At 42.7% G+C, this 23540-nt stretch overlaps 1 protein-coding gene across 1 annotated transcript in view; it reads right to left on the bottom strand.

Moving 5' to 3' along the window:
- The window catches only part of LOC141779855 (furin-like protease kpc-1), a 211859-nt gene that overhangs the window by 7673 nt on the left and 180646 nt on the right, over positions 1–23540 (bottom strand). The window contains exons 18-19 of the mRNA XM_074654880.1: positions 10428–10551; positions 2444–2607 (exon numbers count right to left, since the gene is read on the bottom strand). Coding sequence (XP_074510981.1) covers positions 2444–2607; positions 10428–10551 — 288 coding nt within the window. The remainder of the gene's footprint in view (positions 1–2443; positions 2608–10427; positions 10552–23540) is intronic.

The following is a 23540-nucleotide window of genomic DNA, read 5'->3' as shown; positions in this document are numbered from 1 at the left end:
GAGGGCTAAAACTCAAATTAGTGATGTCATCAAGTATAAAGTGTGGAGCTGCTCCATAGACAATGAATGGGAGAGATGTTCTAGATGACACTGAGAGCAGCCTGGGGAATCATCTGAGTATATGGGAACAATTTCTGTTTCACAACTGACAACACAACAATAGATTAAAGCTCATTTGGGTATAAAAAAAAGAGAACAAACCCTCTATGAGTCCACAAAATCAGTCTACCATTCATATGGAGCAGCTCCAGAATGTATACCCCATGACATCCCTAGTTTGAGACTTACTTCTCTGGCTTCTGGCTTTGAGAGAGAGGAGCTCATATATACATGTTGGCTGAACTTTTTCTCGGCTATGGAAATAACATATTGGAATTCTTAATTTAGGTGGAGTTCCCCTTTAAGTCATGGATCAAATGGCTTAAACAAGAAGTTTTTTGGCGTCTAACTTTACGTAAATCCATTCTTTCTTCCTTTCCTGTCCTTCTGTTACTGCCCTGCCGTGACACCGCGTTGACAACCGCTGATATATTTCCCCATATTTTCCGATCCCCTAACACCACTACCGACACTACATTTTTTTTCTGCTGAATTTACAAAAACAGGGCTTCGAGCTCTGCAGTATTACGTTTGTCTTTTTCACTTTTGTATGACATTTTTAGTGGATTAAACTTCCTCAAAAATGGAGTGGAAAGGGCAGCTTTATATAGCGTTGATAATAACGATCAAACCTCGTGAACAGGCGTCATTCATTAAGTTGAAACAAGCGATTTACGTCGAGTCTGTGCAGACTTGGAACACTCGTACGTAAACCTCGCAGACATTTAGGATAAGAATACGAAAATGTTGCTGCATGAGGCCCAAATGAGTCGTAAAGGATAAATCTAGGCCGTATTTTTGTAGTTTTGGGTTATGATAACATAACACATCTGTCTGATTGTCTGATTTGCTTGTTTTCATTGATCTCAGCAATTAACTTAGTAAGCACAGCGTTATTTAATACCAATAGAAATGATGACCAAAACTACAAAAAGTGGTAATAAACCAGAAATATCCTTCAGATTGATAGATTTAGCATCTATCCAAGCACTGGAATGCACACACACCTACAGCATATCCTGTCTGTCCTCTAAGTCATCAACAGAAACAGATGACAACCAGCTTTCCCCGGAACTGATCTCTCTCTCCTCCCTTAGATGAGAAGCTGTTAGTGAGGGGGGAGAGAGAGCGAGAGAGAGGAAGAGAGAGGCTCACAGACAGAGATGTTTGTTTCCCAGCCCTTCCACCGTCTCTGTGGGACGACCCTCCCCATCCACCCCCCCACCAACCAACCACCACATCCCCCCCCACCCCCCCAACCTAGTGGATCAAACAAAGGACATCATTTGTAGGCCAAGTCTTTTTCTGAGCGTCTCTCTCCTCGGCTCTGCATACCAATCCAATACAGCCCAAGGAAAAAAAGCCACGCCGTGGTACGTGTGTGTGTGTGTGCGTGTCTGGGCCGGGGGTTGGAAGGTCTGTTTGCCTCTCCGCCAAGCATCGATTTATCCTTTTCTCCAATTTATTTCTCCTCCTTGCCTCTACGATCCATTCAGATCTGCCTCTAGGGGAGGAACTCGGGGTAAAGACGTTGTCAGGCCTTGTCGTTGCCTCGTAAGACTGGCTCAAAACTCATCTACAGGCCCGGGGACCGTGTACCCCTGCAAGGACATGTCAGGCGGCGACGTGCACACAAACAGAGCTACCTGTTGTCCAGCGGCACACTTTTTGTCAGAGCTGTAATTGGCCTCATAATGCGGCAGTAAAGGACACAGATAGAAGGCTTCGGTGATTGTGCGAGGATAATAGTCTGAAAGGGAATTGTATTTGTTTCAGTTCAGACACTATAGCGCTGAAAGATAGACCACAAAACGTCCTCTAATTTCAAAGGGGGGAGCTACATATCCTGCTCTTGTTTCTGCGGTAACAACTGTCGGTGAAGCTTAGAATGATATTTAATTGTTCCTCATAATCAGGCCTAGACTGAGCAGATATGATCAGAATAACAATATCTCTCAAGTCCCCATTCAACCGTCTCTGTCTGTAGGATTCTGACATTTTCAGATGTTATTACTCAGACTCGAGGATTTGTATCCTGAAGCCTCGGCGGTGACGACAGTGTTGAACAGAAACGCTGCATGTGCACAAATCCCACTGTCGTACCCCTACACACACACACACACACAAAGACAGATACATGCACACGTAATGATCTGCGAGCCATTCTTCAGTGTCACAGTGAGCGACGCCTGGCACATCCTCACACCTGAAGTTGATCAATGCAGATATGTCCAGGGGGAAATTGAAATCCATAGGAAATTAGGCGGCGCCAGTGATTTATTGGAATAGTAAATCACAGTGTGTGTGAAACATGTGTGTTCTGGCTCTGTGTACAGTACCGTACCTTGTGTCTGGCTGGGACGGTGATATCAGCAGCCCGTACCTTCCTGTCTCTCTCCATTTGGTAGACCCACTGAATCAGGGGTTGGTAACGGTCCCTCCGGTACACCCCCCCGTGAGGGACGGGGTGACGCGACCCCATGGACACAATGCTCTGCAGGAGTCCCTCTGAAGCAGGAAAAAGAAAAGAGAAAGCATAGAACTACTGTTAAAGCGGAGCATGGCACTGTCTACCTCAGTAGCTACGTTTCAATCCAAATGTCAAGTGCATTTTGCGCAAATGTTTGATAATAGATCATATTTAAATGAGGTCTCTAAATACATTTATTAAGCTGGAGTAATAAAGAAAATAAAAGAACAAACACAAGTCTTTCAGGGTCACTTTTTCTGACTTAAAAACCCTTGAATCAGTTAGTATTTGCTGAGTTAACTTAAAGTTACAATCCTTATCACGACATCTGTGAGGGATCCCTCCTCTGTTGCTCTTCCTGAGGTTTCTTCCATTTTTTTCCCCCTGTTAAAAGAGTTTTTTTTTGGTTAAGTTTCTCCCTATCCGATGAGAGGGTCGTACTGTAAAGGACGGAGGGTGTCGTATCCTGTACAGACTGTAAAACCCCCCTGAGACAAACTCGTGATTCGTGATATTGGGCTATACAAATACAACTGACTCGACTTGTTTTTGAGACTATTCATGATCAACAGAAGCTGTTCAATGTATTTACATTCTGTAATTTAGCCTCTATATTGTAGTTTTTGTTGTTAGTGGTGGAGTCCATCATTCCTGCGTGAGATTCCTGAGGGATTGACAGGAAAACGATGCAACATGTAACCCACTTTTTGTAGTTTTATCTCATTGATGTCATCCTCATTGTTTATTCTACAGTCATGTCAGAGCTGTATTGTTTTAGTAAGTAAGTGTTGTGACTTAATACTTCTCGACTTTGCTAATGCAGACCAAACATAACAAACTACTCCTGTTTCTTCACATTAAAAGCATACAACTGGTGAAACACGGGGCAGCTTTTATTGTGAAGGAGTCACAGTAAAATGTTTGAAGACTAAAATAAAGAAGTGAAACTTTGTTAGTTTTATGATAAACCAGCAGTCATCATTCAATCGTGATGGCAGCTTGTACATAGGTATAACAAACAGCCAGGTCCACCTTCTAAAAGGTTGTGGTGAACAAATATTTCAGGACATTTTTTTACGTAAATTCAGCCACTTTACAGGCAAATCATGCCAAACTTACATCTTTAATAATTAGTAAAGTGTTTTCAATTAAATTCATTACAGAATTTCTTCAGCAAAATTAAATAAATAAAGAAACAGTCTGCTTTTGTGATAAAACATTGCATTTGCCATTTTCATTCAGCCTTTCTTATTTGTTTCATTTTGATTAAAAAAATGACTTGAAACTGGGAATGCAGATATTCCCTCTTTGTGCATCACGTACTAAATAGTGTGATACTGAATGTAGAAAAAAAATAAAGAATCACACAACTAACTTTTACCATAACCATGAATCAAAGTTTTAATCCTAAACTTGCCCCTTCAAGAACATCAGCACCAAAATGTCCTCACATTAGAGGGTTTTTCCTCACGCTTCCTCTGCTTGTGAAGTAATCTGATCCTTTTAAGAATGAAACAGTAAGACAGGCACACCTACAGTACGACGGGAAAATCAAAAATATATATCCGACATTGAGTAGTTGTGCGAGTCTCTTAGAGGAGACGGCATTCATGCGTGAATGTTCAAATAAATCCAGGAGGATTTTCTCAAGAATAAAACAGAGATAGTGTGTAGTGTGAACCCCGACTGACGAATCACCGCCCCCCACACACACACGCACACACTCCCACACCCCTTCCCTTGCTGTTTTTTTTCTTTTTCCAGGTACACTGCTTGTGTTCCAGCTTGTTTTTGTCCTGCTTTAATTGCTTTTTTTTTGCTTTTTTTTTGCAGAGAAGAAGAAAAGACAACAACAAGGCGGACGAGGGCTGCAGCTAATGGAGAGGCTGTAATTGTGAATGGAGGCATTCATCTGGAGACGTCGTCCGTGAATTGCGCCGCACAATGCGCAGCGCCGGGCTGCTCAGATCACCAACCAGTCACCAAACACACACTGATGCACACACACATATAGTACACGCACATGCTGAACCCCTTTAGGTCACTGGTGCTCGGAGGAGGAACGTAATCACACCTCGGCAGAGAGCAAGACACCGAGCAGGGGAGGAGAGGAGTAGAGGAGTGAGGAGCTAGAGGAGGCTAGAGGAGGAGAGAGGAGGAGGAGGAGGAGGAGGAGGAGGAGGAGGAAGAAGAGACGGGATGGTGAAATTGATGTTTCCTACCATTTGATTTGGGCCAAAGAGCCCAGGAGGCAGATCAGATAGAGCCACATTCACACACACACACATACACACACACACACACACACACCGATTCTGATATAGAGTACATGTAAGTAAACACAAACATGCAAACACATACTGTATGCATTAGGGCTGTCAAAGTTAACGCAATAATAATGCGTTAACGCAAATTTGTTTTAATGCCACTAATTTCTTTAACGCATTAACGCAATCGATCTTTCGAAGGATGGCACTGGCTCAGTTTTAAAGCTAGAGTGATGATACTGAGATCATATGAAACTACAAAACCTAATGAATCCATTGGTACCAACCATGTCATACTAGCTTGTTGCGAAAGAGGTTAAATAACACTAAAAACTTATGTTACATTTTGGCAAAATAAAAACTGTCATGACAATTTTCAAAGGGGTCCTTTGACCTCTGACCTCCAGATATGTGAATGAAAATGGGTTCTATGGGTATCCACGAGTCTCCCCTTTACAGACACTTTATGATATCACATGCAGTTTGGGGCAAGTCATAGTCAAGTCAGAACACTGACACACTGACAGCTGTTGTTGCTTGTTGGGCTGCAGTTTGCCATGTTATGATTTGAGCATCTTGTTTTATGCTAAATGCAGTACCTGTGAGGGTTTCTGGACATTATTTGTCCTTGTTTTTTGTTGTTAATTGATTTCCAATTATAAATATACTGTTTACATACATTTGCATAAAGCAATCATAGTATTAAATACTTGACAAACCTCCCTTTAAGGTACATTTTGAACAGATTAAAAATGTGCGATTAATCGCGATTAACTATATTAAGCGATTGACAGCCCTAATATACATTCTGTGCACAGACATGTAAGAAAACACAAAGTGATTCATGCATAGTCTCTTTCTCAAACACACATACATAGACACATACACACATTTAAAACTAAACATATAAACATTATGTATATAACTTGTCAGAGCTCAGAGAACCATCTCACAAAACCCCACGCTTCCCTCTTCCTGCTGACACACACATCCTTCGACCAAACAAACACCATTAAGCCAAAACACACAGAAACACGGCTAAAAAAGACACAACAAAGCCTACGTGACGGTCGGTATATATATATATATAAAAAAAACTCTCATCTCGGCGAGGCGAGACGAGGCACCTGTCAGCGCGGCGGCTCCTGCTACTACAGAGGAACATCAGGAAACAACAACTCAATTAAACACACCATCCCTGTTCAATTACTGCCACATAATCACAGCAATTTACCTTCACTTGCCGCACAGCCACCAAACAAACACAAACAGGGGCAAGCACGTATACGGAGGCGGAGAAGCGACGCAAAAAACACACACACACACGGAGCTGGAGCTTCATCCTCCACATCATGAAGCTCACTGTGTGGTATCTGCTGGCTTACTGGCATAAAAGAGAGAGAGCGAGAGAACAAAATAAATGGACTGCTCATTTACTGTAGCTCTGAAAACAATTACATATATGACATTAAGTATCACAGTTTCTGTCCTCTAAATGCAGTTGGCTTCACTTGAAGGCAGACAAAAGTACATTTACATAAGTGTTCTAAATGTCTAAAACTGTCTGAACACTGAAAATTATATCTGCAAGTAGGTCAACTGTGATGTAAATTAAAGGAATGCATCAGAGTTTCAGCACCTTCCCGATAAGTAATGAGATCATAGACATCAAAATCATCAATCAGTTGCCATTATATAAGAGGTCTGCATTAAATCCGACCTTCGGGAAGGTTGAAATTATCTGTTTTTGCTGAAACTGTTCTAGAGAGCTGTTGATTCAACTGTATGATCATTTTGGAGGCTGTAGTTTGTGGTACTGTTAAACTGCATTATACTGAGAGGTGTTTCTAATATTTGATCTACCCTCATTAACATATAAGAGGTGGACATGTCTCTCTAAAACAGTTTCATCACAAACTGAAACATTATGACCTTCAGGAAGGTGTGATTCATTGCAGCGCTGCTGTAGACTGCGGTGGTTTTAGATGAGTGTACCAAATAAACCGTACTCCTGTTTTACTCCGATGAACTACCGAGGTGCGGGGGCTTTAACAGAGGACACAGCGGGTCACAGAAAATCAGTAAACATTATTTACGTAGTAATTTCTACTCCCACTGGTATGTGTGTGTGTGGTCTATAATAATCAGAAATCATTAAATCTCCCCACAGATCCTTTAGTAAAACTTTCTGGCGAGGAAGTGTGTGATTTATTTCTGATACCAGGTGAAAATTGTGACATTTACAGGCTCCGTGCCAAAATGACAAGTAATCTTAAATGATATTGTGCACTATATGAACTATAAAAGATATGTGGACACACTTTTGCACAAACTAGTTTAGTAGTTCTGGAGTTGTTTTTCATGGTTTGGCCCCTTCGCTCCAATTCAGAAAAAAAGCAAACAAAGATATTTTAAACATTAGTGTCCCTCCAACTTTGTGACAACAGTTGTTGAAAGGACCAGAACAAAGCCATAACAAAATGGTTTTCCCAGTTTGGTATGACCACACACTACAGCCTAACCAGCTGATTAGACTGTTATCAGGTCATTAAATGGGCGTTATCAGTGGTTATAAGCCTCATAGATGTGGGTCAGAAGGTGCCTGCTACACCCAATATTGGGTTTTTAATCATCGATTCACATGATAGATCACCAAAAGAAGGAATAAAAGAAGACGACAGAGACCTCTAGTGGCACAGTACTTTTACCCAGGAGGCCGGGGTTTGTATCCCGTGTGAAAGCAAAATTGTGTAGTTGTCTTTGTGTTCACAAGTTTCACTTTTCAAAAGTAGTTATTTTAAACCAAAACACGCTTTTTCTCCTAAACTTAACTAAGTGGTTTTGTTGCCTAAACCTAAAGAAGTTGTATTGTTTTGTGTAAAAAACTTTCATTCAGTTTGACAACATGTTAGAACGTGTTGCTTTTAAGTTTCGCTTTCACTTTTACAATGTAGTAGGTGTAAGAGGCCCCTATTGACCCACATATATGATGCTTATAGCGACCGATAACGCACATTTAATGAGCCTGATAACAGTCGAATTGGCCCCTGCACAGTCAGTTGCTGAATGAGGGCAAATCCCTGCAGCCAGGTTACACAATCTGGGGGTAAGTCCATGGTTTTGGAACATGTTTAACAATCACATACAGGTGTAATGTTCAGGGGACATGCTTAAATATATTTCTGTTCAGGTGTTGTCTTTTGGAATCTTTTGGCCAGGTGTCCACATACACTACCTGGCCAAAAGTATGTCTAAGTATGTCCACATATTTTTAGCCAGGTAGTGTATGTGGCTACATCTGGAGATTGGTCTCTCTAGCCCATGAAATATGATGTAAAAATAACCCGGTGTCTCATCTCATAATAGAAGAGGACAATTCAAAAATAATTGAAAACATATTCACTTTATGGTCAAGAGTTAGATGAGAAGATCGATACCACTCTCACATCTGTATGGGAAATATGAAGCTGGAGCTAGGAGATGGTTAGCTTAGCTTAGCATAACAGCTGGCCTACAGATCTCTGGAAATGTAAAGCAAGCCTCCCAGCACCTCAAGGTTTTGCTAAGCTAAGCTAATTGCCCTCTGGCTCTAGCTCTAGCGTACAGACATGAGAGTGCTTTCAATCACCTCATCTAAGTCTCGGTAAAAAAATAAAAAATAACACTGTTTCACAAAATTTCGAAGCATTTCTATATATTAATAACATGAAAATATCCAAATAGCTTGTCTGGAAATTATAAGTCCAGAGGCGGTAAACTACTACAGAAGGATGTCATTGGGGAAAAGATTGAGGAATAGCAAACACTGTAAGAACCTGTGAATGAGTAGTGTGTGTGTGTGTGTGTGTGTGTGTGTGTGTGTGTGTGTGTGTGTGGACAGCAGATTGACTAACAGCTTGAACTTGGGTTAGATCCAGGAGCACGGGGAGGGATACATGGATGGATGGAGAGAGAGGGAGAGGAGGAGGAGGGAGAGCCATTGATTTCTCAACAGAGAGATCAGCATCTTGACAGAAAGAGACGAGAGAGCAACAGAGCAAGACACACACACACAGACACGCACACACACACACGCACGCACGCACGCACGCACGCACGCACACACACACACACACACACACACACACACACACACACACACACACACGCACACACACACGCACACACACACACACACACACACGCACAGACACACACACACACACACACACACACACACACACAGATAGAGAGGGTTCCCACTGTGGCCCTCTGGTGAAATTCCATGACCTTTCTACCTCTTTCCAGGTTTCCTGAACCGAGCTTTCGTGCTCTAAAAACGTTCTTCCTTCTTTCCTTGTGGTCTACTTTTTAGTAGTAAAGTTGGGTTATAATGTGGGTTTTAATACAGATAAGGAGTGAAAATGTTCTCAAATAAATCCATCTCTAAAATGTCCTAACTTGAACAGTCAATTTGTTAAGGTCCTTGACTTTTCCTGACTATCTTTCAAAAGTCCATGATATTCCAGGACCTCCTTGACCGGTGGGAACCCCCGTTGACAGAGATCAACAGGAAAGTCTGGTTCCGTGTCTCTCTCCCAGCATGCCTCGGTGATTCTAACAACCCTAAAACCCCCGACAGGGACTCGGGAGGACGGTGCTGTGGCTTCGTGCCGGTGTGGCTAACGAGGTGTGTGTGTGTGTGTGTGTGTGGAGGTCGTGGGCACCAAGGGAGCTGACACACTCCGTGGAGGAGGAGGTGGGACTGGGGAGGGGCAGCCAGGGGTCACGCTGTAATTACACATCACGGTCCCTGTGGTCAGTGGCCCGACTGACTTCTTCTGACTACACTGCCTCAGCCAAAGGAGCAGAGATGGCAGGTGGAAGGCAGGTGGAGGTGGGAGTGGAGGGTTGGGAACTCTTTGCGCTGCACTTGTGGAAAACTTTTGAACATTTGAAATTGTATATATAGTTAAAGGTGCTAAATGCGTGATCGGGAGCATTTCTTTTGCCTCTGCATGGCTCTCAACATGCCGACGGCTGAGCCCACAGCTCGTAGCTAACGGGGCTAACAGCGCTAACAGTGAAAACAACGGCAACATTGCTGACAGCTAACAGTGTTAACCTGGGGGGGTGCTATGCTTCTCGCAATGGTGCCGACGGTCAGGACGGCGTTATCAGCTGTAACCGCCGTATGAGATCAGTGCAGAGCGGCAACCCTGAGCTAGCCAGTGGGGCACGCTCACATGCACTAAAAGCATGCATGGCCCAGCTATGTCAACAAAGCACGGAGAAGCTCAGATTACAACACACACAGAGGGACAGAGACTTCACTCTCTGCTCAGGTAGACATTACTCCTCTATATCTTTACATAGCAAATAGTTGTTTGATGATATATTAATGCTCTGGATATCGCAGAGCACCTTTAAATTATTTTGAATTTTCTGCTTTTTAATTAACTGATGCATTGATTAATTTGACTCTCAGTGAGTGTTGTTTGTTCAAAAGTACACTCCGAGCATGTGTCAAACCTCTACAGTAACCCTGCCTCCATCCTCACCTCAGTTTGCATGTGTTCAAAGTAGCGCGAGCGGTTGACACTCTCACATACCGTGCGTGGTGCTGTGTGGGTGGTAGGTGCCGTAGAGGATGAGTCTAACGCTGAGCAAGGCTCCGGATGCCTCCTCGTCACTCGGCCTCGTACAGCTCATCACTGTGCCTTTGTGGTCAGTCACCTGGAAACAAACACATGAGCAAGGGCGTCACTTCACCGAAAAAAGCCCTGATTCGTGTCGTAGACTTACTTGTGTGGACTGAATTCATGTGGAGAAAAATGGCAGATGTTATCATTAATGTAGTACAATATAACACGCTGTTCAGTGAACTGTCCCTGACATAAATATGGTTGTACTTCAGGTCTCTTGTTCAGGGGATCAACATGAGCTGCCTACTTACAGAAGTCAAACTTGATCATGATCATGGGAACTCAAGCTGAAACAGTTTTTAAAAAGAGATCAGTCATGTAGCCATGAATGATCTCGTGCTTGACATTAAGTTTTGTGATCATTTTATTGTATCCCTGTTTGTGTTTTGTGTTCTTTTTTTATAAAGGCCCATCTAGGGACAGGCATTGCAAACTACCTTCAGCTATAAATACTGTGGCATGTGGCACCCTGATGCTGCCTTGTCTGTCTTCCACTATGACACGTTATGTGGGATAAAACGAGTGATTGCCGTGCCCGATGCTCATTTTTATTCCTGCCCCTCCCAGGGCTCATATCATGTAGTTTGATCCTGACATTAAGTTATTGCAGAGGTGTGGAATCGCAGCTTGAGTCATGAATCTGATGACTTTACACTAGTCTAAAGAAATTCTTAGTCGACTAACACTTTTGTTGACTAATCGATTAGTTGATTTAATCGACAGATGGGTATAACTGAATTCCTCCACAAAGAATCACACAAAAGCACCACTTTAAATCTGGTGTTTACCAGAGATGTGCTCTTAAGTTTCTTAGAAACATTCAGCATAAAAAAAGCATAAAAAATCTGGTTGACTAAACCAAAGCCACGATCAAAATAGCCAATTCGTCGACTAAGAGGGGGAGTCCTATACATTCACGTTGAAAGTTGTCAGAAACTCAATCAGTATTTTAAGGTGATCACTTAAAGCTAGAGTTGGTATTCTTCTTCAAAATCATTTTTGTTATATTTGTTGAAATCATCATTAAATCCTGACAATCAACCTGCAATCAACAAATCAAAAGTTTTGAAAAAAAAAACAATCTGGTATCTGTGGCTGTCGATTTGGTGACTTTCTCTCTAGACTTTCGGAGCTAGTGCTGCTACTTTCATTGGAAAAGAGTTGGCAACACTGGGCTGGGTTTTTCTGTTGGGTATTTTTTTGAATATAGAATACTCTTGCTAGTCTTAAGATTACCAACATTAGCTTTAAGCAGTTCTTAACAACCTCCAGTATTTGGTATTGGTTGTGGAAAAATTTAATATAAAATTAAAAGTATCTTCTGCTGCTCATCCCTTTTTTATAATTAAAAATGAAAATATCAACCTCACTTTGGCTTATATATGCAGACAACTACATCATGTCATACCCTAAAAAAACCCTGCTCCTTTAGTCCGGAGCAGGTCAAAGACAGACTTCACTCTATATAAATCCCCTACATCTGCCTGCATGTGTGTGTGTGTGTGTGTATTCTCTCTATATATATATATATATATGTGTGTGTGAGTGCACCCAGCAGACCAGAGGCCAGGCATGGCGGCCCCCAGCCGAGCGCTGCATTGATTTGTTGTTGGTAAACAAACAGCTGGATGCTACAGGTGGATCGATGCGCCTCGCATGCCTGCCAGCCTCCCAGCATGCCTTTCTACTGGGTCGACACGGCACTCCGTGGAGCTGCGACCTCGCTGTCGCTTGGAAACCTCATGAGTCAAATATTTTGAGTTGCCTGATTGTTTTTAATTGAGCTGAAGTTAATTTTTAACTTACTCTCCAGACCATGAGCCCATTAATACTGTTTTTGGATGCCATAATTTTACAAACATTCAAGTAAAATAGAAGTTAAAATATCCCGTTGTTATGTGTGGTGATGATGTTAGCCATAAGTTCACTGTATGGTATAATACTGGCATGATAAACATGATGTTTAACTGCAGTGGAATGAAATGTGTGAGAGCTGCAGGCAGAGACAGAAGCAGGGCATAAAGGAAGGAGAAGTTAAACTGACTTTTAGACAAAAGAGAGACAAAGAAAATGAAAGGATTAGCAGAAGCAGAGGAACAGAGGGGAGAGGGGAAGGATTTCAAAGCCAGAGAGAGAAACTAAGAAAAAAAGAGAGGTGGGGGGGATTAGTGATGGGCGAGAGATGGCAGGATATTGAAACGGGTGAGTGCCACAGAGAGGAAAGTGAGACCCAGCGATAGAGGATGAGAGTTCAGAAAGAGATGGCGATACAGAGGCGAGCAAACAGGGAGGACAAAGATGCATGTAGCCAATAAGAGGAGGACATAAAAACACCAACGTCAAAGACGGTTAGAAAGGAGACGAAGAGTCATTAAAAAGAAGATCTTAAGAAAGGGAAACTTGACTTGGCTTTGGAGATAAATCTTTGAGATGAAATTTTGATGTTGGATACAATGCCAATCAAGCTTTCTTAAATCTAAAAATGTCTCTCATATGTCCAAAGTGTCAAAAAAAAAGTTGGCAGGACAGTTTGCATATCTAATAATAAGTAGTATGAAGTGGATAAAAAACAGGTGGGGGGGTGGGGGGATGGGGGGATGGGGGGGGGGGGGTAGGAGGTGTCAACTGTCAGTGTGAATGAAAATGATTGGAGATACGAGGTTTTAGCACAACTGTTTGTTGGTTAGAGAAAATAATGAGGACTGGGAGAGAAAATGTAGGCAGGATAACGTGAATGAGCAACATGTTTAACTCTGTGGTAACACCATAGACTGTGTAGAATATGCACGTAGTCTCCGTGACGTCACCCAAATAGGTTTCTGAAGAGCTGTTGTGAAGCTCAAAGTAGGCGGCTCCGTCCGTCACCATCTTGGCGTTGAAGACACATGGTGCCTTCAAATGAAACTTGCGAGCTCGTGTTTACAACATGGGAAGTCGTGTACACAATATGCTTGTCGTTTAAGTGGTTAAGTCGTGGGAACACCGCTGCTAAGCAACGGCAATATTAACATTATTGTCGGCGTCTAGAAGCCACAGAGGCTAACAATTTAGCAAGCTAGCAAGTGGGTAACATAATGCAGGAAATGTAAAGGCTTAATGACAGAGGAAAAAGATGAGGCCGTTGGGAACTTCAACATTTTCCTCAGACATATTATAGAATTACCAAGAAAAACAATATACGACTAAAATAACAATATATTCACTTATTATGCACCAAAAAATTAGCTTCTATCTATTCTACTTATGCCTATTTATTATTACATCATGTGTCAAAATTTATCCTGAGAAAAAGGCCTATGGTTCACTCTAAACATCAACTTTGATATATTCTGCCAAAGTTGTATAATACATCACTTCCTGCTTTCTAGAACATTTTTCTTGGGATGGACTTTGGGTTGGGGTTCAACAGCACTTTACTGAATGTGAAACCAGAAATGAATTTGCTAAATTCTATCTAAATGACTTCCTGACTTTGTACATAGCTCATTTTGAATATTGCTAAAAGAGGAGATGTTAAAAGATTTGATATGAGAGTTGTTAGTTGAAATGTGTTTTCCTAAAAGAAAAAGAAAAACCTTTATCATTTTTAATTATGACATTATTCTTATCTTGTCTCTTTTTAGAAAACAGATGATATGTGTAAACTTGACAACTTGATAATTATACTGATATCTCTACAGTGCAGCTGCTATCTTTACATATGAAACTTGTATGATTGAAACAACATTCATAAACATTGTGTGTAATTTTTATGAGGGTGGAAAAGCATATAGGCCAAGATCATCACAATCTCTACGAAACTAAACAACAACACAAGAACACAACCTTTCACCTACCGGACTCAGATAAATAATTATAATTCTTTATGACCTGGCTATGAGACAAAACTCAAAGTCTAAATAAATTAGTATTATTACTTTCACCCCCAGCACCTCAGAATGTGGCATTAGGTGACAACCAGGCGTAAAATGTGCAACAGGAAGTTATTAGAAAAGCGCAGAGTACTCAGTTTACTTTGAGGGAATAAACAGAAGCTTCAAAATATAACCACTATAAAGGAACCTGTGAGTGTTGGCTGCATTGGAGCGGGAGGCAGAGAGAGAGAGTCAGATGGGAGGGGAGAGGGAGTCTTGCTGTGTCTACATATGTAAAGCAGCAGGGAAGCAGCAGTGTGTCAGACTGAGGCTCTGGCCCAACCTGGGCTCCTCGCTGATCCCTCCAACACATCAATCATCCAAAACAGGGCCATCATGGCCCCACTGCATGCTGGGAGACACACACACACACGCACGCTCAGGCACGCACACACACACTGCAGCATGCTTAAACACAAACAACTGAACAGGGTTGCACTAACACAAACGTTTAAACACGCACATACACACTGCATAAATATGTATTGCATTGCAAACACATGCATATATACACTCGGCATATACATACAGCATCATAGTACACACACACACACACACACACACACACACACACACACACACACACACACACACACACACACACACACACAGATGCAATTACACAAATGAACATTACACAACACGCACCGAGACAAACACATATGCAAGAAACACACAAGAAAAAAAGTGCATATAGTAAATGACACGCACACACACACACACACACACACACACACACACACACACACACACGTAAACGTGCACACACATAGTCACACTCTCTCTGCCTCCCAGTCTCACAACAAAGCACGCAGACAAACAGAAATAGGTATCCTGTGCCCACAGGGTGCCCTCGCCCCCGACCATCTGTGACGGGTGCCAACACACAGTGGGTGATATTTACATGGAGACCCCCCCCCACCACACACACACACACACGCACACGCACACGCACACACACTAACACACACACACACACACACACACACACACACACACACACTAACACACGCACACGCACACACACACAGACACACACACACACACACACACACACACACACACACACACACACACACACACACACACGCACACTTAAAAAAAAGAAAGAAATACCCACAAAGGGCCGCTCGGATCGCTTGATCTCCCAAAACTCATTAAACATGCAGATATATGCAAATATATGCACCTCTAGAAATCCACCTTGGGCCAGAGTGAGAGTGTGTGTGAGTGTGTGTGTGAGAGGCTGAAAGTACACGTTAGTGAGGATGTACGTGTGAGTTTGTTTTCACTGTAGCAACTACCGAGGCTTTGACAGTGTGTGTGTGTGTGTGTGTGTGTGCGTGCGTGTGTGTGTGTGTGTGAGTTTGTGCAGTTACTGTATATGCTTTTAGAGCAAAGTGTGGAGACGCTTGTTTACCAGTGGTGAGTGGTATTTTTCCTTGTTATAAGTAATGCATCAAATTATATTATTACTTCTAAAAGTAATAAAACTGCATGTAGAAATCCAAACTCCTTTAAAATAACATATTTGGAGCTGAAAGATCTGCATTCCACTTTCCTTTTTTTTCCATATTTCTAGTTCTAGTTTGGATAACAAATAGTGGATAAACTAAGCTGTGTATCAAAGTCTCACACTTGTGTGTAGAATATCACAACCAGTTAATGGAATACATTATCAAAAATGTGTTAACATGTCTTAAAACAAATAAAACGTTGTCATACCAACATCATAAAGGGTCCAATATCTATAATGTTAATTTGAAAACTTAACAATGATGCTAATATTTCTGCACTACAACTGTCAATAGTTGATATTTTGCGTTGATATTAAATATCTTTAAATATGACAGTAAAACAGGGAAGAGAACTTTACCATTGGGAGACTTTTTGGATCCATCGGCTGGATGTCTTAAAGTATCCTGGTCTTAATGAGGATATAGACTTTACATGCTTTCTGTGAGTAACAATAAATAATAAAAATATTCTATATTTTTTTCTTTTTTTCTGTATAGGCTCCCATGTTTTCTTTGCAGCCTCTGTTGTAAAGTAGTAGTTTCAGTAATGAAGGACATGAATTTCTGTGTTATTTCTTTGGTATTTTGTAACATTTTTTAATATTATGGTGATCATGTGATTGCCTCCCATTGATTGTTGATACTATATACAGTAGGTGAGGCCACATCCGCCTTGTCTGTTTGTTTTTAAGCCCTGGAAAAGACGTACAGTGGTCGAAACATGTTGGCTTTTTAAATGATTTAGCAACTACAGAAAAGGTCTTTTAATATATTCTCTTCCTCGTTGCCACTTGTTTTGATATTTTTAATATTTTGGAGTGCCTGGATTGCCTTCCTGTTTATCATGACAGTAAAACACTTAGAAACCAGGTCATCCATCACAATCCCTGTAACTCAGGATAAACAGCGACTATAAAACACATTCAGGTAAACTTGTTTGGAATCAGATCCAAATGTCTTTATTCCTGCAGAAAACCAGAGTAGTACTGGATACATTCTTCAGTGATGAATATGCAATAAAATAAACTGCATCCTATCTATCAAAATGAAAGACACTGATTGGCTAACATCAGTGTTTCCTATTGGCTGCATCATGCACTGATCAAACTCCAGAGCTCCTACGTTATCTGCTGATTGTTCCATCACCAGTTTGTCACTGTGTGTTTGGTTCGTGTGAGTGACTCCAGACGTGGCATCGGAGATGATGATGGTAAACATATGATCTGTCAGTCATGGCCTGCGAGAGTGGCTGTTTGTGTGTGTGTGTGTGTGTGTGTGTGTGTGTGTAGCCACAGTGCTGCAGGCTAAATAGTGCCATTATATTCCTACAGCAGCACTAGTCACAGTCAGCTTGAGTCTCAAAGTCCTCTGGGAATCAGAGATATCTCTGCTCAAAGACCGCTGCCACCCTGCTACACACACACACACACACATATATACACACTCCCCGTGGGCATGGCAGCATGGAGCCAGGTGGGGTAGAAGGGAGAGCGATGTTTGTGTGTTTATATTTCTGTATAAAGTATCTTGCGCTTAGCAGAATAACGCAGAAATGCTGCCCGTCACAGTTACCAATTAAAAGAGTCGGTTTATCCGAATTATAAAAGAGACATTTGTCTCTTACCTCTAATGGTATCTAATTATGCAGATAGTTTTCGTGTTATATGCCCAGGTTTTGAGATATATGTCTCTGAGATTTCTGCCTCCACATCAATACAATGGTGAAATTTGGATGCTTTGGATGATGTAATACAGTGTTTCCCACAGGATTTTGAGAGACTGTGGTGCGGCGCTCCCCCGGAATTTCTTTTTGGAACGTATTCAAGTTAAATTCATCAATCTGGAGCACTTTTAGAACAGAATTACGAGGCTAGATCTATGAAGAACTTGGTGCTCTAGTAAACAATTTAATCATAAAGGTTGTATGATTATGAATGCTGATGGCAAAGAGTCAAACAGCAGTTAAGCATGGTGAACAAGACGGGGTGTCGCCGCAGACCCCTCGCACTGAGCTCAGTCCGCCCCGGTTGACAGTTGCGCCGGGAATCCCGTCCCTCCCCACGCACTGCACGGCAAGAACTCCACAGTCCCGGGCAGCGGCGAGGTCCGTACGAGGGTTGCTGTAAAACTCACGGTCGGGCCTTTCCAAGCAGACCGTGGTCGCAGCGCACCGGCCGATGGCTCCTTGCCCCCCCCTACATCCGGCGCCCATGCCGAGGGGGTCTGACAAAGCGTCGCTATGTGACAAGTTGGGATGAGAAAGTGCTGGAAATACTAAAAGCAACATTTCTTTCCAGAAACATTTTTACTTGTGACAAAAAGTAATTCTGCTGAAAACTGCTCACACTGTGTTCTGTTGATTAGCACTGATTCAGGAAAGAGATGTTGCTACTGAATTTATTGAAGATCATTTTCCAATGCTGTTAGCACCACAAACACAATTCCATTCACCTCCATTGTACTGGGGAGGAGGCAGAGATCACAGAAAAGTCTGAAAAAACCTGGACAAACAAAACCAAAACTATTTGTATTTTGGTTTTGGGTGAAACAACCCTTTAAACTAGCCCAGTACTATCATAAATATGATATACTAATGAATTAACTGGCATATTTTACCATTTCCAACAGAATGTTGCCTCTTAGCACTGCACGAGGACAGACATGCTTGAAGATGAGAGGGAGGCGTGTGAGAGAGAGAGAGAGAGAGGTGTAAGAGAAACAACAGATAGAGAGAGAGAGAGACAGATGATGAAGGAAGATCAAGGACACACCAGGTCGAAATAACATCCATTCTTTTATCTGCTTATGAATAATCCTTAATGGTTATCATAGATATTGATGATTATATATTATTGTTTTCAAATTCTATAGTTAATCATGTCAGTGCGGTTTAAATCCATACACTACATTGCTGGAATAAGCATTTTCTATATTGTGCAACGCCGCCAGCATCATTGTCTCTGATAAACAGTCCAAGCACACTGAGTGAAGGCACCACAGATGGCGGTAGAGCGAGCACAGGGGAGAGAGAGCACATATGAGAAGAGAGAGAGAGAGAGAGAGAGAGAGTGTATTTCCAGCCCCGCGGTCTCGTCTCCTTCACAGCGCTGGAAGGTCAGCCGAGCCTCGAGCCATAACACTCGCTCCCTTTTCACTTCAGTCCCGCTTTTATTCCAGCAGCACCACGGCGCTCTTTGACAATTGTCATCATGACGAATCAATATAGACTCTCCACAGACCCTCCTCCTCCTCCTCAACCCCTCCTCTGCTGCCCTTGAGTTTTTAAACACTGATCCGGCAGATAGTCCAGTTAAAGTCTCTTCCCAGGGCCTCCATTTTATAGTTTACCCTCCACTCTCTACCATCCCTCCTTCTGCCCTTTTCTATCAGTCCTGTATGTCCTCCGTCTCGTCCTCTGTTTCCATGTATCTTTTTGAGATTTAATTGGCATGCCTCTGCAATTTTTATTCTTGCAGCAGCACAGAAAATGTCAAAAACCATTAAATAACAAAATGGGTAAAGAACCGTGATATGTCAAATTATTGTACTTGTACAGATGACTAAAATAGTCCTTCTTGTACATTCTTTCATTGAAACAGTAGAGAGGCGAAGTCCCACCCCTTCCGGTGGACCATATGAACGGTAGTCAACGTCGACAGACAAATAATCTTTTGATCCCGTTTGAATTGCGCCATGAATCACACATATGATCTTTGTCAATTTAAAAGATAATTTTGCAAGTCAAGAAAGTCTCAGTTTGTTGTAAAACTGTTGAAGCATCAGACTGTGAAAATACGCAATTATAAAGACTACACACCCACAAGTCGTGTAAGTGACGTCCATCTGGCTGATGCTACGATGCCTGTGTGTTTCGTACTGGGATGAACTCACACCAGCAACGAGTCTTGCTCGTTCTTTTGCTTCCCGGCTGATAAAAAGACCAGGAGTCGCTGGATAAAATAGTACTAGTCAAGTCAAGTCAATTTTATTTGTATAGCCCAAAATCACAAATCACAAATTTGCCTCAGGGGGCTTTACAATCTGTACAGGATACGACACCCTCTGTCCTTTACAGTATGACTCTCATCCGATAAGGAAAAACATAACCAAAGAAAACCCTTTTAACAGGGAAAAAATGGAAGAAACAGAGGAGGGATCCCCGTTACAGGATGGACAGACGTGCGATAGATGTCGTGTGTACAGAGTAACAACATTATGAAAATACAACTTAGACAATCCATATGACAACAAATAATACGTATGATGTGAACATATGTGAGAAGGTGGATCCAGGGGGATGTCAAGCAGCTTCCCGTCGTCACCAAACAGATAGAGCCAGAGCAACAAAACCTCCTCTCCACACCAAACAGATAGAGCCTGAGCAACACGACCTCCTCTCCACACCAAACAGATAGAGCCTGAGCAACACGTCCTCCTCTCCACGCCAAACAGATAGAGCCAGAGCAACACGACCTCCTCTCCACGCCAAACAGATAGAGCCAGAGCAACACGTCCTCCTCTCCATGCTAAACAGATAGAGCCAGAGCAACACAACCTCCTCTCCACACCAAACAGATAGAGCCTGAGCAACACGACCTCCTCTCCACACCAGATAGAGCCTGAGCAACACGTCCTCCTCTCCACGCCAAACAGATAGAGCCAGAGCAACACGACCTCCTCTCCACGCCAAACAGATAGAGCCAGAGCAACACGTCCTCCTCTCCACGCCAAACAGATAGAGCCAGAGCAGCACGACCTTGTCTCCACGCCAAACAGATAGAGCCAGAGCAGCACGACCTTGTCTCCACGCCAAACAGATAGAGCCAGAGCAACACGACCTCCTCTCCACGCCAAACAGATAGAGCCAGAGCAAAACGTCCTCCTCTCCACGCCAAACAGATAGAGCCAGAGCAGCACGACCTCCTCTCCACGCCAAACAGATAGAGCCAGAGCAACACGTCCTCCTCTCCACGCCAAACAGATAGAGCCAGAGCAACATATCCTCCTCTCCACGCCAAACAGATAGAGCCAGAGCAACACGACCTCCTCTCCACGCCAAACAGATAGAGCCAGAGCAACACGTCCTCCTCTCCACGCCAAACAGATAGAGCCAGAGCAGCACGACCTTGTCTCCACGCCAAACAGATAGAGCCAGAGCAACACGACCTCCTCTCCACGCCAAACAGATAGAGCCAGAGCAACACGACCTCCTCTCCACGCCAAACAGATAGAGCCAGAGCAACACGTCCTCCTCTCCACGCCAAACAGATAGAGCCAGAGCAGCACGACCTTGTCTCCACGCCAAACAGATAGAGCCAGAGCAACACAACCTCCTCTTGACGCCAAACAGATAGAGCCAGAGCAACACGACCTCCTGTCCACGCCAAACAGATAGAGCCCGAGCAACACAACCTCGTCTCCACACCAGATAGGTAGAGGCAGAGCAACACGCAACTAGCTAGTGTCGATGACGTATGTTGTGCGAGACGAGAGATGTAGTTCACTGAGCGGTTTCACACTAACTAAATGATACTAGGACAAACTGAGACTTTCTTGACTTGCAAAATTCTGTTTTAAATTGACAATCATCACATGTGTGATTCATGGTGCAATTCAAACAGGATCAAAAACATATTTGTCTCTCTCTGTTGACTATCACACATATTTCTTTCCATAATAAGGTCCCATGGTGGTCCAGCGGAAGCTGAGGGACTTCACCTCTCTATTAGTAAACTTTGGGTGAACCATGAGATGTAACCAACACTATCTGTATCACAGTTTAGAAACAGATTTTAATTTTTAAGTCTGTTTTTAGGTGTGTGTGTCCTTTTTCTCTCTCTGTTCCTCTTTGTGTTGATTTCAAGCATTGTAACACTCACACGTCTTATTTTCAGCGCCCTCGTAATTGTGTGTGTACATGTTTCCCTCCAATCTGTGGTAAAGTTGACAAACAGCATAAAACCAATCAGTGTGCTTGTGCATGTGCTGATTAGCGGCGTGCTAAGGCATGCGGGCACGTAAGAAGCGAGCGTTAATTCGTGTTGCGAGCATCGCGGTGACTCGTCCCGGCCCTCCGGTAATGAGCGGCGCCGTCGTTATGAGGCTCGGCTTCACGGTGTTTCCTCCCCGTCTCCGCGACATACTGGGCCTTGGTAATTGGTCACAGAGGGGACAGTAAATCTGTGCGAGGACGTGGGAGAGACACAGAGACAGAGAGAAAGTGTGTGTGTGTGTGTGTGTGTGTGTGTGTGTGTTTGCAGGAAGAGGTAGGTGATAGAGGACGCGGGGTGGGTGTCTTTCATCTTCACAGCTTTTTCTCTGTAAACCTCCAACTGTTTACAAGGACTGATGCCTATTTGCACTCACACACACACACACACACACACACACACACACATAGAAAGAGAGTGCCCTCCCTTCTGCTACCACCCACACGTATATACAGTAAATGACCTCAGCGCGCTACTGTCTGTGAGTATGGATTATAATCAGACGTCGGCAGTATTGTGTCTGTCAAACCCGGCCAAGGTTACTTAACCTTCCAGTCTTAATTTCCCTTCCATTTTAGCTCCTTCCTCCATATCAAACATCAGCACATCTATGAGAGAAAAAAAAGGAAAAGAAGAGTGCGGGGAGGAAAATGAAGATTGCCATGCTTGGCTGAAACTCGGAGATGAAAGTAGAGGATGATTCACATTGCTACGGCAAAATGAACTGAACCGAGCTGAGCTGTGCTGTGCTGTGCTGTGCTGTGCTGGGCTATTTTTAAACTTCTATACATCGCAGCTACTGGAAGGGGACCATGTGAAGCGGAGCAGTTCATTCCTATATCATGAGAGGAGGTATGTGAAATAGGGTGAAAATTAGTAGGCTATATACCTTTGGCCAAGATGATTTTTTTTTGGTTCATTTTGTAAGATAGTTGAGTTAGTTATCACTTGAGAGATGCGTGGAGTATTTTCCAGACAAAAATATTGAATTCTTCACTGGATTCAAAGTCATATCAAAGGATTGATATACAGTATGCTAATAAAGTTGACAATGTTGGAGGGCATCTTGCAGGCAAAACAAACCAGCTGAATGAAATGTTTTTTATTGTAATCTCTACTTTTTTTTAGAGTTCAGAGTGATTAAAAAGTGTAACAGTGATTAACTAAATACCTAGATTAAGCAGACTAGTGCTGTGTCTCAATTCGCGTACTTCCGTACTTCTGAGTGCATAAGTGCGTACTCTAAGTACCCGGATGTGGTCAAAACGTTGAGTGTGGAACGCTGGATGCTTCTCACCCTCAACGGTCGCCATCTTTGCTACGTACAGGAAGGGGAGGGACCGCCAACCTATTTTAAACTTGTGAAAATGGCGGACGAAGAAACTGCAGCGGTTGCGATTGAAACGCAGAACACCAAACTTTCCAAATTAAAGTTATAGATGTTATAGAAGTTATTTTTTCCATAAGGTACCACTATACTGTAGTCAGCTAGAATCCATTATTGAGTTAATCTATGCATCTGAATTGAATTACTGATGATACGGCGTGATGTCCGTGGCTGACTATCAACAGCTTCCGGTGAGTGCACAACAGCTGTGT

This window comes from Sebastes fasciatus, chromosome 12 (assembly GCF_043250625.1).
Source record: "Sebastes fasciatus isolate fSebFas1 chromosome 12, fSebFas1.pri, whole genome shotgun sequence".
Taxonomy (NCBI): Eukaryota; Metazoa; Chordata; class Actinopteri; order Perciformes; family Sebastidae; genus Sebastes; species Sebastes fasciatus.
Note: the sequence above shows the minus strand (reverse complement) of the source record. Positions and strands in the feature narration are given on the sequence as shown.